This window comes from Staurois parvus, unplaced genomic scaffold (assembly GCF_062004578.1).
Source record: "Staurois parvus isolate SC_StPar_1 unplaced genomic scaffold, SC_StPar_1.0 ptg000607l, whole genome shotgun sequence".
Classification (NCBI taxonomy): Eukaryota; Metazoa; Chordata; class Amphibia; order Anura; family Ranidae; genus Staurois; species Staurois parvus.
Genome location: NW_028318403.1, coordinates 3,483,572 through 3,498,540, shown reverse-complemented (window position 1 = coordinate 3,498,540; position 14,969 = coordinate 3,483,572). Strand labels below are relative to the sequence as shown.

The 14,969-nt window shown below is 45.9% G+C and overlaps 1 protein-coding gene across 3 annotated transcripts in view; it reads left to right on the top strand.

Moving 5' to 3' along the window:
• The window catches only part of LOC149449712 (receptor-interacting serine/threonine-protein kinase 2-like), a 123,589-nt gene that overhangs the window by 34,188 nt on the left and 74,432 nt on the right, over positions 1 to 14,969 (top strand). For all 3 annotated transcript variants that reach the window (XR_016315376.1, XM_089692876.1, XM_089692875.1), the window contains exon 2: positions 11,403 to 11,669. Coding sequence is in view for 2 of the 3 variants with exons in the window: in XM_089692876.1 (XP_089549002.1) it covers positions 11,497 to 11,669 (173 nt within the window). In the remaining variant the exon portion in view is untranslated. The remainder of the gene's footprint in view (positions 1 to 11,402; positions 11,670 to 14,969) is intronic.

Sequence of the window (14,969 nt, the reverse complement as noted above, 5' to 3'; positions counted from 1 at the left end):
TTGCTGCTGTCTCCATCGCCACACTCTGCCATGTGCCACTTTCAGGTCTCTTCACACTGCTGGTGTGTTAAATTTTTTGACATAGGGTGCAGGCAGATTACGGGCCTCACATAGCTGCTGCCAGGCCCCTAATCTGCCATGGGCCCCTATATACCGCCTCCTCATGCTGCTGCCAAGTCCAGAGTCTCTCATGGGTCCCTGTACGGCCTCCCATTGCTGCTGTCTCCATCGCCACACTCTGCTGCCATGTGCCACTTTCAGGTCTCTTCACACTGCTGGTGTGTTAAATTTTTTGACATAGGGTGCAGGCAGATTACGGGCCTCACATAGCTGCTGCCAGGCCCCTAATCTGCCATGGGCCCCTATATACCGCCTCCTCATGCTGCTGCCAAGTCTAGAGTCTCTCATGGGTCCCTGTACGGCCTCCCATTGCTGCTGTCTCCATCGCCACACTCTGCTGCCATGTGCCACTTTCAGGTCTCTTCACACTGCTGGTGTGTTTAATTTTTTGACATAGGGTGCAGGCAGATTACGGGCCTCACATAGCTGCTGCCAGGCCCCTAATCTGCCATGGGCCCCTATATACCGCCTCCTCATGCTGCTGCCAAGTCCAGAGTCTCTCATGGGTCCCTGTACGGCCTCCCATTGCTGCTGTCTCCATCGCCACACTCTGCTGCCATGTGCCACTTTCAGGTCTCTTCACACTGCTGGTGTGTTAAATTTTTTGACATAGGGTGCAGGCAGATTACGGGCCTCACATAGCTGCTGCCAGGCCCCTAATCTGCCATGGGCCCCTATATACCGCCTCCTCATGCTGCTGCCAAGTCTAGAGTCTCTCATGGGTCCCTGTACGGCCTCCCATTGCTGCTGTCTCCATCGCCACACTCTGCCATGTGCCACTTTCAGGTCTCTTCACACTGCTGGTGTGTTTAATTTTTTGACATAGGGTGCAGGCAGATTACGGGCCTCACATAGCTGCTGCCAGGCCCCTAATCTGCCATGGGCCCCTATATACCGCCTCCTCATGCTGCTGCCAAGTCCAGAGTCTCTCATGGGTCCCTGTACGGCCTCCCATTGCTGCTGTCTCCATCGCCACACTCTGCTGCCATGTGCCACTTTCAGGTCTCTTCACACTGCTGGTGTGTTAAATTTTTTGACATAGGGTGCAGGCAGATTACGGGCCTCACATAGCTGCTGCCAGGCCCCTAATCTGCCATGGGCCCCTATATACCGCCTCCTCATGCTGCTGCCAAGTCTAGAGTCTGTCATGGGTCCCTGTACGGCCTCCCATTGCTGCTGTCTCCATCGCCACACTCTGCCATGTGCCACTTTCAGGTCTCTTCACACTGCTGGTGTGTTTAATTTTTTGACATAGGGTGCAGGCAGATTACGGGCCTCACATAGCTGCTGCCAGGCCCCTAATCTGCCATGGGCCCCTATATACCGCCTCCTCATGCTGCTGCCAAGTCTAGAGTCTCTCATGGGTCCCTGTACGGCCTCCCATTGCTGCTGTCTCCATCGCCACACTCTGCTGCCATGTGCCACTTTCAGGTCTCTTCACACTGCTGGTGTGTTTAATTTTTTGACATAGGGTGCAGGCAGATTACGGGCCTCACATAGCTGCTGCCAGGCCCCTAATCTGCCATGGGCCCCTATATACCGCCTCCTCATGCTGCTGCCAAGTCCAGAGTCTCTCATGGGTCCCTGTACGGCCTCCCATTGCTGCTGTCTCCATCGCCACACTCTGCTGCCATGTGCCACTTTCAGGTCTCTTCACACTGCTGGTGTGTTAAATTTTTTGACATAGGGTGCAGGCAGATTACGGGCCTCACATAGCTGCTGCCAGGCCCCTAATCTGCCATGGGCCCCTATATACCGCCTCCTCATGCTGCTGCCAAGTCTAGAGTCTGTCATGGGTCCCTGTACGGCCTCCCATTGCTGCTGTCTCCATCGCCACACTCTGCCATGTGCCACTTTCAGGTCTCTTCACACTGCTGGTGTGTTTAATTTTTTGACATAGGGTGCAGGCAGATTACGGGCCTCACATAGCTGCTGCCAGGCCCCTAATCTGCCATGGGCCCCTATATACCGCCTCCTCATGCTGCTGCCAAGTCCAGAGTCTCTCATGGGTCCCTGTACGGCCTCCCATTGCTGCTGTCTCCATCGCCACACTCTGCTGCCATGTGCCACTTTCAGGTCTCTTCACACTGCTGGTGTGTTAAATTTTTTGACATAGGGTGCTGGCAGATTACGGGCCTCCCATTGCTGCTGCCAGACATGTAATCTGCCATGGGCCCCCGTACCGACTCCTCATGCTGTGACGTTGCAACAAGGTGTAATTCAACCCTACATATGTTAGACCGCCTTTACGAACAGCTAAAGGCCATCACAGATTTCCTGATGTTAAAAGCGGATAAAGGTACTCCCTGTGTAACTTAGATGTCAGCCATTGTCAGCTCATGTGTGACACCTGCGCTTGCTCAGGCCCTTTGAGGAGGCCACGCTATTCGTGAGTCGGCAGGACTATGGGATGAATGAGGTCAAATCGGCCATGGGCCCCCGTACCGCCTGTTCACGCTGATGCTGGTCCCACAGTGTGACCTGGGTCCCTGTACGGCCTCCCATTGCTTCCACTCTGCCATGTGCCACTTTGAAATCTCCTCACACTCCTGCGGTTGTCCATTTTGTCATAGGTTGCTGGCAGATTACAGGCCTTCCATAGGTGCCACCAAGCCCCATATCGGCCATGGGCCCCCGTACCGCCTGGTCACGCTGCTGCTGGGCCCACAGTGTGACCTGGGTCCCTGTACCGCCTCCCATTGCTCCCACTCTGCCATGTGCCACTTTCAGGTCTCCTCACGCTCCTGCTGGTTTCCATTTTGTCATAGGTTGCTGTATGTCCTCCCATTGCTGCTGCCTCCACCGCCACACTGTGGCTCCAAACACTGGTTTTGGCCCCGTGACTGGCCAAATGAGTGAAGTGTGCGGTGATTCTAAGATCGACGGCACTCATCTGCATGTCATACTGACAGACAGTATTATTTCTCTTCCCCAGCAGACTCCAAGGGCATTTAAATTAAAGGTACAGTGTTCTGCACTAATATTAAGTCTCTCTGAAGCCTAGAAACACCCTTTTTTAAGTTAAATTCACAGCGAATTTATTCGACTCGAATCGAATATTGTCCACGAATTCGCCGAATCAGTCGAATCGAATTTTTCATTTCTTCGCTCATCTCTAGAGAGAATGTTTGAAAATGACTGGCAATGCCTGGGAACGACCCCACTCATAGGCTCCTATAGGCCATCCATTGTTGGTGCTCCCTCTTCTTCCCTGCAGCTGCTGCTGGCTGACACAGGGGAGCCGGATCACATGACTAGATTGGAGCAGACTGAAAATAGGTAAGTATACACAAATTTCTTACACAGGTCAGGGGGGGGGGCAGGTTTAAGGCTAGTTAGGTTGAAGCTGGTACTCCACTTAAGGGGAACTAGGGGGGTCACTATGAATGGACAGGGAAAAGCTTCACTTAGGCTTCATTCACACTTTCTATAATGCGTGAACAGAAAATGTGCATTTTGTAAATGTGATGCAAGTACGCATTGTGCTTGTGGTGCCATTAATTGTTAATGACACCCCAAGTGTGGTGTAGCAAGGGTGCATTTTTAGTGCGTTTTGCCACGAGGTAAAAGCTCTACAAACATGCCAAAATGGGCGATGAAAAAAACGCTCTGCTCCAAAAAAGGTTTTGGAATATCTTTGGGGTATTTATCACACTTAGGGTATGACGAGCAAAAATGCCCCAAAATTCGCAAAAAAATGCAAGTTCCTGCTACACTCGGGTGTGAACCCAGCATTAAAATGTAATTCCACTTTTGCTGAGAAATTACCCTTTATTCCTCATGCACACGGGACGTTTTGATAACGCTGGTAACGTTAGCTGTGTAAAGTCATGTTAAAAACGTGAGTTTTTCAGCTTTTTTAGCATTTTTGCATTAGTGTTTAGCAGCGTTTTCCACGTTTTCCAGCTTTTTTACACATTTGCATTTTTTAGCTTTTTTTGACCAAAAAAAAGTGTTGTTGGTTAAAAAAAGTCCATAAACGCCAGTTTGCGGCATTTTACCACGTTTTGCAAAGTTTTTCAGCGTTAGAGCGTTTCTACAGCTAAAAATCTCCTCTAGAAACCCACAAGTCCTGGGGTTTTTTTCCAGCCAAAAAACATCCTAGCCGAAAAACGTTGATTTCAGGCTGTGTGCATGGACACATAGGATAACATGCTGGGGGGTTTACTGGCTGTAGAAAAAACGTCAATAGCCAAAAACAGCCGCTGTAAAAACGTCCCGTGTGCATGAGGGCTCACCCTTTAAAAAGATCCTTTTGCCAGTCATTTCAACCAAAATGTTGTAAATAGTGTAGTCCTATAACAGAAGAAGGGGAGGAAAGAGGAACCAATGAATCAATGAGTCATCTATTAGTTCCAGATAAAAGCAGAGGTCAGAGGAAGCAACTGATTCAAGTAACTTTGTTTAACCCTTTCACCCCCCCCCCCCTCCTCTGCCATGCACTGACTTTCTCTTCAGTGACCTGTATATTAAAGCGGAGTTCCACTCAGCCAGTCAAAAAATAAAAGTCAGTAGCTACAAACACTGTAGCTGCTGACTTTTAAAAAACGGCCACTTACCTGTCCCTCGGTCCCGCAGTGTGTCCCCCGCAGCTCGTTTCACCGGCCGTCCTGTATTCCAGGAGGCCGGCATCTTCAGTGTGGGCACCCGGCTGTGACTGCTTGCGGCTTCACAGCTGGGTACCCACTGCGCATGCTCGAGTAGTGCTGCACTTCGTGAATGGCCCTGTAGTCTTCTGGGACCTGTCACGTGTCCCAAAAGACTACAGGGAGGAAGGACACCTAGGCGATCGGACCGGAAGTGGGAGCGGGTACCTGTCAAATTGGGGTACCCGCTTTCCCCCCACTCCCCAAAGGTGCCAATCCTTAATGGGGGGCAGGGGAGCAGTCCTTAAAGCGGGTGGGTGAAGCTCCACTTTAACCTCCTCATTGAGGGATCGACTTCAGTACAGCCAGCCTGCCCACAGATGGATTGAAATGATTCATTTAGGGCCAGCTTAGAAAGTGATTTCACTTAAAGTGGTTGTAAATTCTGTTTTTTTAATTTTACCTACAGGAAAGCTTGTCATAAAGCTCACTTGTAGGTAAAATGAATATCTCCTAAACGCGACTGTTCAGGAGATATTCTCTCGTCATTTAATCCAGCGCATGCGCTCTGAAGGAACAGCATACCCATGCCGTTTCTTCAGATCAGTGTGCCATGGCCCGGGACTCACACGCGCATGTGCAGGAGCGACGTCATCGTGGTCTGGCCTGTCAGAATGCCGTAGCTCGTGAACCCGGAAGCAGGACGGGTGAAGATGGAAGCCTCTACAATGGTGACAAAATGTATTAAAAATATGAGTTTTATCATTTTTTTATTGGATATGTTTTATAGCAAAAAGTCAACAATATTGTTTTTTTATTCTCAAAATTGTTCCTTTTTTGTTTATACTTCAAAAAATAAAAATGCAGAAGATAATCAAATACCACAGAAAGAAAGCTCTATCTGTGGGGGAAAAAAATGACATAAAGTTAATTTATGTACAGTGTTGCATGACCACGGAATTCCCAGTTAAAGTAAGCGCTGTATCGCAAAAAAAATGGCCTGGTCAGGAAGGGGGGTAAATCCTCTGGAGGGCAAGTGGGTAAAAAATATAATGTTTGGGGGTTATAAGTAATTTTGTGGAAAAAAAAAAACCTGATTGTTACATGTGAACAAAAAGTGGCAGAAAAAGCCTGATCCTTAAGTAGTAACATAAAGCTGACTCGCTCAGATTCATGTATTAGGCTCCATGTACACTGCAGCTGATAAACTCACGTTTAGGAGCTTTTCTGCATTTTTTTTCAGCAGCCCCTGAACTCTCCCTAATGTTTTCCTATGTGGCCATGTACACTATGTCGTTTACAGGCAGTTGGGTTTACAGTTGTTTTTTTTTAACACAACAAACTTGTGTTCAGGAGTAGATTTTATCAGCGTTTCAAACGCCAAACACTTGTAAATGCGGCTAACCGCGTTTATAAGCGTTTGCAACTTTTTTTAACTCTTCCATTTCCAGATGCTGTCCAGAGCCTTTTTTCATCATGAAAAATGCATGCAATGCATTTTCCAGATACTCAAATGGACCTGGTACACCATACTTTGAGGTTTTGCATAAAAGAAAATATGTTAGACACTGCTGCAATAATTTCTACACAGAAATGAGCTGGAACACATCCAAACACCACAAAAAAAAGACAGCTAATCTCAACACATACTGCTCTCTCTGTTTCTGCTCTCTCTATTTCTCTCAAAATGTCTGAAATAGTTAATTTATTACTGTTTTTCAGTGCATTCTGGGCATTTTGGAAGGTCTCCTGAGGTTATCTTTAAAAAACGCTTCTAAACACAAACGTTCATAAACGCGGTATGCAAATGCAGCTAAACAGCCGTTTTTTAACCTACGTTTTCCAGCAGTCAGTTTCGATCATTCAGAAGTGTCCTGTGTATATGGAGCCTTGCACTGGTGTGTAGGTGACACTTCTGTTGTAGTAACAATAAGAACAGGCAGTATAAACAAACCTAGGAGGCGTTATGCTGTCAGCAGGACACAAGGGTTTCACAAGGCTCATATTGCTATCACGAGAACCTCCAACATTCAAACCTAAAAAATTTTTCAAATAAGTCTGGAAATTACCTTTTCATATTATTCTGCACTGTATGTCAATACATCTCTTTATAACCACGATCTTGTCATTGCAGTATCTGTGTGTACATAAAGATACGCCTCTTACACTCACATATCCACTTTCAAAACATAACTTTTTTTTAAATATTGGACAGAATAGGGGAACCTCTGCTGGGCTTTTTTATTGCTGCCTGTCCCCATTAGGGAGATTTCCAGACTTCTTGTACTGTTTGATCAGGAACTGAGAGGTGGGGATTTCCATAATGGTGACACAGACAGCAATAGTTGGAGTGGTTCAGATGCATATCAGGTGCATTACATTTTATATTCACCTAGTATTATTATTTATTCCAGGTACTTATATAGCGCCGTCAATAAAACGTAGCGTTTTACATATATATTGTACATTCACATCAGTCGCTAACCCTCAAGGGGTGTGCAATCTAAGGTCCCTAACTTACATTCATATATACACATACTAGGGACAATTTAGGCTAGGTTCACACAGGCAGTTTGCGTTTGAGCCGTTTCTGCATTGCGTTTTGCGCTTTTCACGTGTTTTTTTTCTCTTGTTGCTAGGCAGATTTAAAATGGAAAACACATCAAAAACATGGCAAAAACGCAACAAAAACACACTACATGCTTTCTGCAGCATTTCGATTAAAGTCTATAGAACCAAAAATGCAACTTTTTGCATTCAAAAAAGTCCCTGACCCTTTCCAAAAAAACGCACCGGGTGAAAACACGCAGATGTGAACATGTCCCATAGGAAATTATGTTAAATGGACTGTACTGTGTTTCTGCAATAAGCTACAGAAAATGCTTAGGTGTGAACTTAGGGTAAGACAGGGTTCTATTAACCTACCAGCATGTCTTTGGAGTGTGGGAGCAAATCCATGCAGGCACAGGGAGAACATACAAACTCCAGGCAAGTGGTGCCTGGATTTGAACCAACAACCCTAGTACTGCCAGGCAGAAGTGCTAACCATTTAGCCACTATATATGCACCTTAGGGCTTCTAGGTGAGCAGTGTGTCACAATAGAAAATCTACCTACGTATAGCTGGCCATAGACGGAATGAAAATTGGCTGGTTCAGCAATAACCAGCCAGATTTCATATCATCTATGGGCAGGCTGGTTATACTCACCAGCCTGTCAGTTTTTTTTCATGTGATTACTGCCGGTGACTACAGCCACCATCAGTGATCATTGTATTTTAACAGTGGGGAAACTGGAGGGATTCCACCATGAACACTGGCTGTGTTGATGAGGAATTCAAGCAACTTTCTTTCCTTCAGCCCCTGGTTGAACTGTTAACAAAATGTGACTCCTCTAGAAAGAGTTAATTCCATTGTATAGCCAGTCAGTTCATGTGCTGACCAGAAGTATGCTTGTGGGTGGGGCTTAAGGCACCCTAGCGGGGACACTGAGAACTACACTGGTTACTTGTCTAAACACTAGGCAGGAGTTTGTGGTCATGTGGAATCAGCATTAAGGCATAACTCCAGACTTAGAAGAGAGCAACAACTAACACAGTTAACCCACTAGTAACCCATGGCTAACTTGTTATACTGCCAACACTAAGCACTGTAGACACCACTACAGTTAGGAAACACTACTCCCAAGTGTGTAGCATTTAGGGACCAGTACCGCAGATCCTGTACTGGCATCCACCAACCCAGCAATTCCTGTCAACTCACTCCCAGTGATGGTCCAACTGTTGCTACTGGATACATGGAATGCACGTCACTCACCACTACATGCTTGTTCTCTCCCAGGGGCCCCTCTACATTTTTCTCTCTCCTGTGACCTCCAGTCTAGGTCCCTAACTACACTGTGCCACAGATCCAGAACCAGCTGCTAGTGAAGGGCCCAGGCATAACATCCCTTCACTACCAGAATAATTGTCACCCTAGGGCAAGTCACCTATTCCCTGACTGGTTGGCTGTTTAGCAATGATACATACATGGTTATCCCTAGCAATGGCACTATAGCCTACACTAGACAGCAAACTAAATGTTGGACTAAAATGTACTCTATCTACCAGGGGCGGACTGACAACTCATGGGGCCCCCGGGCAATAGAATCATGGGGCCCCTGTGTCCTTGCCCAAACTCAAAAAAGCCTATGAAAAAGGTACCAGGGGCATCTCATGGGGCCCCCTACTGACCCCGGGCCCTCGGGCAATGCCCGAGTTTCCAAACGGTCAGTCCACCCCTGCTATCTACTCTAACCTACAGACTCCTAATATAATACCTGTTCTTTAGATAAGCCATGCATTGTACCCTTTTGGCAGGATTCAGACCAGGCTTTTAAAGGAACAACAAACGATCTCTACTGAGGTAGTGTAAAACATACAGAAAAAGTTCTTGTAACAGCTTCACATACAGTCCTGTATAGAGGTTCCCTAAGCAGGGGCGGACTGACAACTCATGGGGCCCCCGGGCAATAGGGGATCATGGGGCCCGTGTGTCCTTGCCTAATTTAAAAAAGCCTATGAAAAAGGTACCAGGGGCATCTCATGGGGCCCCCTACTGACCCCGGGCCCTCGGGCAGTGCCCGAGTTTCCAAATGGTCAGACCGCCCCTGTCCCTAAGGGTCATTTGGGTAATCATACCTGAGTAGCAGCAGGCCCGCAGTCCTTTAGGGGCAAGAGTCCATCAAGACAAATAATCCAGAGAGGTAGCAAGAATTCCCTATAGAGTCTATTACTGGCAGTAATCCATAAAGGCAATAAGTCTATAGCTGTCCATAAAGTCCTCAGGTTCCCAGTCCTTCCAGGAACCCCAACTGCCCCCTTCCTTGAGGAGGGTATTCCAGCAGAATAACAGTTTACATCTTTGCTGTAATTTAGCAGAAGCCCTCTGGGGGCACAGAAGAACCCCTATGTATATGGGATGACCTGCAGGGGGTGGTGGATTTCAGAATTTTGGCAGGAAAAGTTGGCCAGCAACATTAACTTATTCCTCTCATATCCATCTACTTAGCAGGTTAACCCAAGAACACAGTACACATAAACATTGTAACAGTTTTAATTGCAAAACCGCCAGCTGGACCCAGATGCATGAGTCAGTGCAGAAAAAAAAACGTTAACCCTTTGGAAACACCTGATTACATGCTGACATAAAGAGAAAGCAAAGTGACAGAGAAATGAACTCATCACTGTGCTGCTTCTCTCTTCACTGTTCAGTCATAGGCTGGGGCAGGCCCAAGATGACCTGGGTTTAGAGGAAGTGGATTGAATGATGCTGGCTATCAGACACAGGACATCCAGTAGCAGAAAAGACGTATTGTGGGGAAAATCTTTGGATTAAAGGTGAATATTGCAGCAAAACCCGGTTTAGTTTTTTTTATTCTCATTGGGCTACTCATTTCCTCTAGGTATTTTTGACTGAAGTTCTGTTTTAAATGTAGCACCCTCTTTTAGATAGGTTGCTAAGTAAATTTAGTTTTTGGTTCCATTGTAGCAATTAATTATGTAGGTCTGTTCAGAGCTTCCTCAGCTGTGAGTTTGATTTCTCCCACATGCTTCTGACAAAAGCTTCCAGAGCCTAGGGCAGGGAGATTCAAATGATTAGTTTAATATTTGTCATGTCCCAGCCAATCCCAGGAAGATGATGTCCAGAAGGTGGCTGGGGAGGTGATAAATATATGGGAGGCCTGAGCAGATGGTTCTTTTGCCTTCATAGGTAGATTTCAGTTCTCCTTGGGGGCTGTTGCACCTGGGAATTAGCTAGAGACACAGGAAACTGCAGTGCAGGCTTCAGCAGCTACCGGGCTGAGGGCCTGGATAAGATTGCCAGAGGATTTCACTTGCTGGGGAGCACTGCACTGAAGTACTGGGTCTAGAGAAGGATCTCCCTTACTTAAGATCTACCTGTGGATGCTGGGTGGCAGGAAGCTTCTGGGACACTGTGAGTAAAGACCTGCTGGGGACTGATATCTGTGGTTTTACGGATTGCTGCTGTAGGGGCCTAGGTACACTGGCCATTCCCCAATACATCCAGAAAAGTTGCTATTTGAAGATTAGAGAAAAGTTTGTCCTCCTACAGTTGCTACTGATCACTCTCTTGCTAAAGTTCTTTGGCAATAAATACTAAAAAGACATCCCGAAGACCAAATTGTCGATGTGTGTGGGACTGAGCTTGTGTGACTTGCAGCCTCTTGCAGCCTACTATGGGAGACCAGGGTATATTCTCAGTGGCCCCTTCGGGAGTAAGCACTACATAAGCATTCCATTTGGTTGAATACATAGTCTTATAAGACATTTTGGATCAAACATCCTTGGCCCAGTATTTTGAGTGGAAAAACAGATTGTTCTAATATTGACTTTTACTGCCCCCCCCAACCATTACCCCTTTGGGCAGCAGCCACGAATGTACACATGGGGTGTACACGTGCCCATGGGATTAACAGCAATGCAACGCATCCTTACCACTTGTCAAATTCTCTGATCCGAATTAGGATAATTTTTCAGAGATAAAACAAGTGTGGACAAGCCATTAGTGTGTTGGGATGACTTTCAACACATTTATGGGAATGGCCAGAACAAGAAGTGTTGAACATTTCTGGAGAATGATGTTATAAGGTGTGATTGTCCTGCTTAGAAATATTGAGATTTTTTTTCATTTTTTAGGCTCTTGGCTTCCGTCTTCTACCTACAAGGAGAACTTCAGGGATCATGTAGTAGATAGATCTGCCATTGTGTACTCCATAGTGTCCTCTGCTGGATGTGGACTGGACCCCAGCTGTCAGAAATGTCTCTGCCCCAGATAAAACAAGATGACCTGAAGAGCTACTCTGTAGTGGATACAAGCACAGAAAAGGTCTATAAATCCACCTATGGACCCACACATATCGATGTCCTCATAAAACTTTTGTCTTTGTCTGGACTTAACGACAGGTAAGCTGATCTATGGTAAAAACCAGCATTGCTGGTATTATGTGTAATTGATAATACTGCAAACACTTAATGGCTTACTGCATTTGGGACCATCCACACCAGCCTGCTCATTTGTGAAGCATTTAGGCAGCCTAATCATTTAAATAAGCTGCCCAATGCACCATTCCGTATTGACAATTGTGTAGGCTCCATTTTTTTTTATTGCAGCCCACTGCAACTGCACGGTAGTGTGTTACCATGCATTGGGAAATCTTTTTGGGGGTGCCATTCAGAATGAAAGGCAATAAGTGAAAAATGTGACTCTGCACACCATTAGTGAGCTAAACTAAAGCTGCAAGCATGAAAGTTAAAAATCACTCAACATACATGTATAAAAATATACTGCACTGATTCATATACCAAAAAACCATTAACATCAAATACCAAATTGTGCTAACTATAGACATGTGTGTAATTATAATCCAACATCATCGCATAACAGTCCTTCATATAAATGTCCATGAATAAAACTGTCCTACAATCCATCAACCGCGATCAAGTCCACGTAGTTAAAATTGTGTAATAGCTGATACTTCTACCAAAACCCTTTTGGGTACACGCTTACCTTATGGATTGGCCCTCATGAAGGTCTTTGTGAATCTTTAATCAAATCAATTGTATTCCAAGCTGGACTCATCTAGGGCTCAAGCAATCCTCCCCAGAACTCTCTCTTAGTAACTCCAGCAAACCTCTCACTTCATGTGATAAAGCATGGATCAGCGCTCAAAAGTAAACAAAAATAAAACAAATACTGACATAGTGCTCACTCTGGTTGCAATAAAAAAAACCTCTCTCACATCAAGCCACTCCCTCTTCGTGTTGTCATTTTGATGTACCTGATGATGACATAATAACAAAACCCATAGGACATGGCTTGGTAGCACTCAGAGAGAGAGGTTTCCATGCAGCCAGAGTGAGCATTATGTCGGTTTTTGTATCTTTTTGAACACTGATCCAAGCTTTATCACCTGAACTGAGAACGATTGCTTGATTCACCGAGTGAGAGTTCAGAGGAGGATTGCTTGAGCCCTGGGAGACTCCAGCAGGGTTTATGGAGTCTGCCTGATTTAATTAATGGTGCGATAAGACCTAATGTAGGCCAGTTCATAAGGTGTGCGTGTGCCTAAATGTTTTTTGGTAGAGATGTCTGCTATTACACAATCTGATCTATGTGGATTTGATCATGACTGGTGAATTGTGTCATAGTTTTGTTCCTGGATATTTATATGAAGGACTGTTATGCGATGATGTTGGATTAAAATTACAAACATGTCTATAGTTAGCCCAGTTCTGTTTTATGTGAATTTGGTATTTTATGTTAATGGATTTTTTGGTATATGAATCAGCACAGCATATTTTTATACACAAGAAAGGCACTGCAGCACACCAAAGCATTTAATACGCGTCTTCTCTTACACACATCTGCAACATCTATTACAGTGCACTCAAATCAGAACTGGGGAAACTTAAAGCGGAGCTCCACCCAAAAGGGGAAGTTCTGCTTTAAGGACTGCTCCCCATTAAGGATTGGCACCTTTGGGGGGCAGGGGGGAGCGGGTACCTGAATTTGACAGGTACCCGCTCCCACTTCCGATCCGATCACCTAGGCGATCGGAAATGGAAGGTGTCCTCCCTCCCTCCCTCCCTCCCTGTAGTCTTTTGGGACATGTGACAGGTCCCAGAAGACTACAGGACTATTCATGAAGCGCAGCGCTTCTCACGCATACGCAGTGGGTACCCGGCAGTGAAGCCGCAAGCTATCACAGCCGGGTGCCCACACTGAAGATGCCGGCCTCCTGGAATACAGGACGGCCGGTGAAACGGGCTGCAGGGGAAACACCACGGAACTGAGGGACAGGTAAGTGTTTGTTAAAAGTCAGCAGCTACAGTTTTTGTAGCTGCTGACTTTTATTTTTTGACAGCGTAAGTGGAACTCCGCTTTAAACAGAGCTGCATGTGAGCTATATTTCAATAACAGTGTTCTAGAATTTACCATAAAAGTGCAGTCGTTATGGCTGAGTTCACATGGGAGGCAAAGGGGTGGTAAAACCAGGTAGTTGACCCACAATTTTACCACATTTCATCAAGGAAATAATGAATATATTAAATTACTTACCTTATGTCTGCTCACCCAGCAGCTGATGCTTACCTCCACTGTCCGATGATCCCGATATGTGGTTAATTCCTCAGCATGCAGGGCCAATGGAAAAGCAGGCCTTTTGCACCAGGCCATTGACTTTGCTTAGACAAAGATAAAGTAATTGTTTTGCTTCCTCAGTCTCCTTTTTCAATGATTGGACTGTAATGTCATAAGACTGTAGCCAGTAACAAGGTGAGAAGCTGCAGCAGGGGCTGATCTGTGTCAGACGTTTGTGAACACAGCCAAGAACTGCACAAAAATCTGGACTTACATGAATGTGTCAATTATGAACTTCAACATCGCAGTCTAGATGCTGACCCTACATTTTGACTAAAATGCAAAGATATCATTGTTATGCTCTTTGGATTTATGTACTGGCCTCTGGGTAAGTGAAGCTCAGATGAACCTAACCTTATGTCAACTAGAGCTCACACAAGGTCTTAACTTATATAGAGGAGCTGCCAGATAATAGACAAAACAAATGTACTGCACACACTGTATGAATGTGGTTTAACTATAGGCAATGAGCCAAATCCAGTTATTTATCTTTTTGTATTCACTATCAACATGTTTTTTGTCCAGTATTCCCTCCCCCCCCCCCCCCCCCCCGGGGTTTCATTTAGGGCCCATTTATATTGTCGATGGTGTTAATACATGCACTGCAAGGAGCTACAAAGCATTGTTCAACTTTACCATAATAAAAAATAGTGTGGAGGGGGCTTAAGGTGCCTTAGTGGGGACACTGGACACTGTGGAACTTCACTTGCTAATGTCTAAACCAGGGGCGGACTGACCATTTGGAAACTCGGGCACCGCTCGAGGGCCCGGGGTCAGTAGGGGGCACCATGAGATGCCCCTGGTACCTTTTTTATAGGCTTTTTTGAGTTTGGGCTAGGAGACAGGGGCCCCATGATCCCATATTGCCCGGGGGCCCCATGAGTTGTCTGTCCGCCCCTGGTCTAAACTATAGTCAGGGAGCTGTGGTCATGTGAAATCAACACTGAAGTGGTTGTAAACCCTCACATGTACCCAGGGAAGTGACTGGCCCCAGATGACACACAGATATGAAACATATCCTCCTACATGAGTTCTACCTGTTTATCTATAGTCTTCTCTTCTCT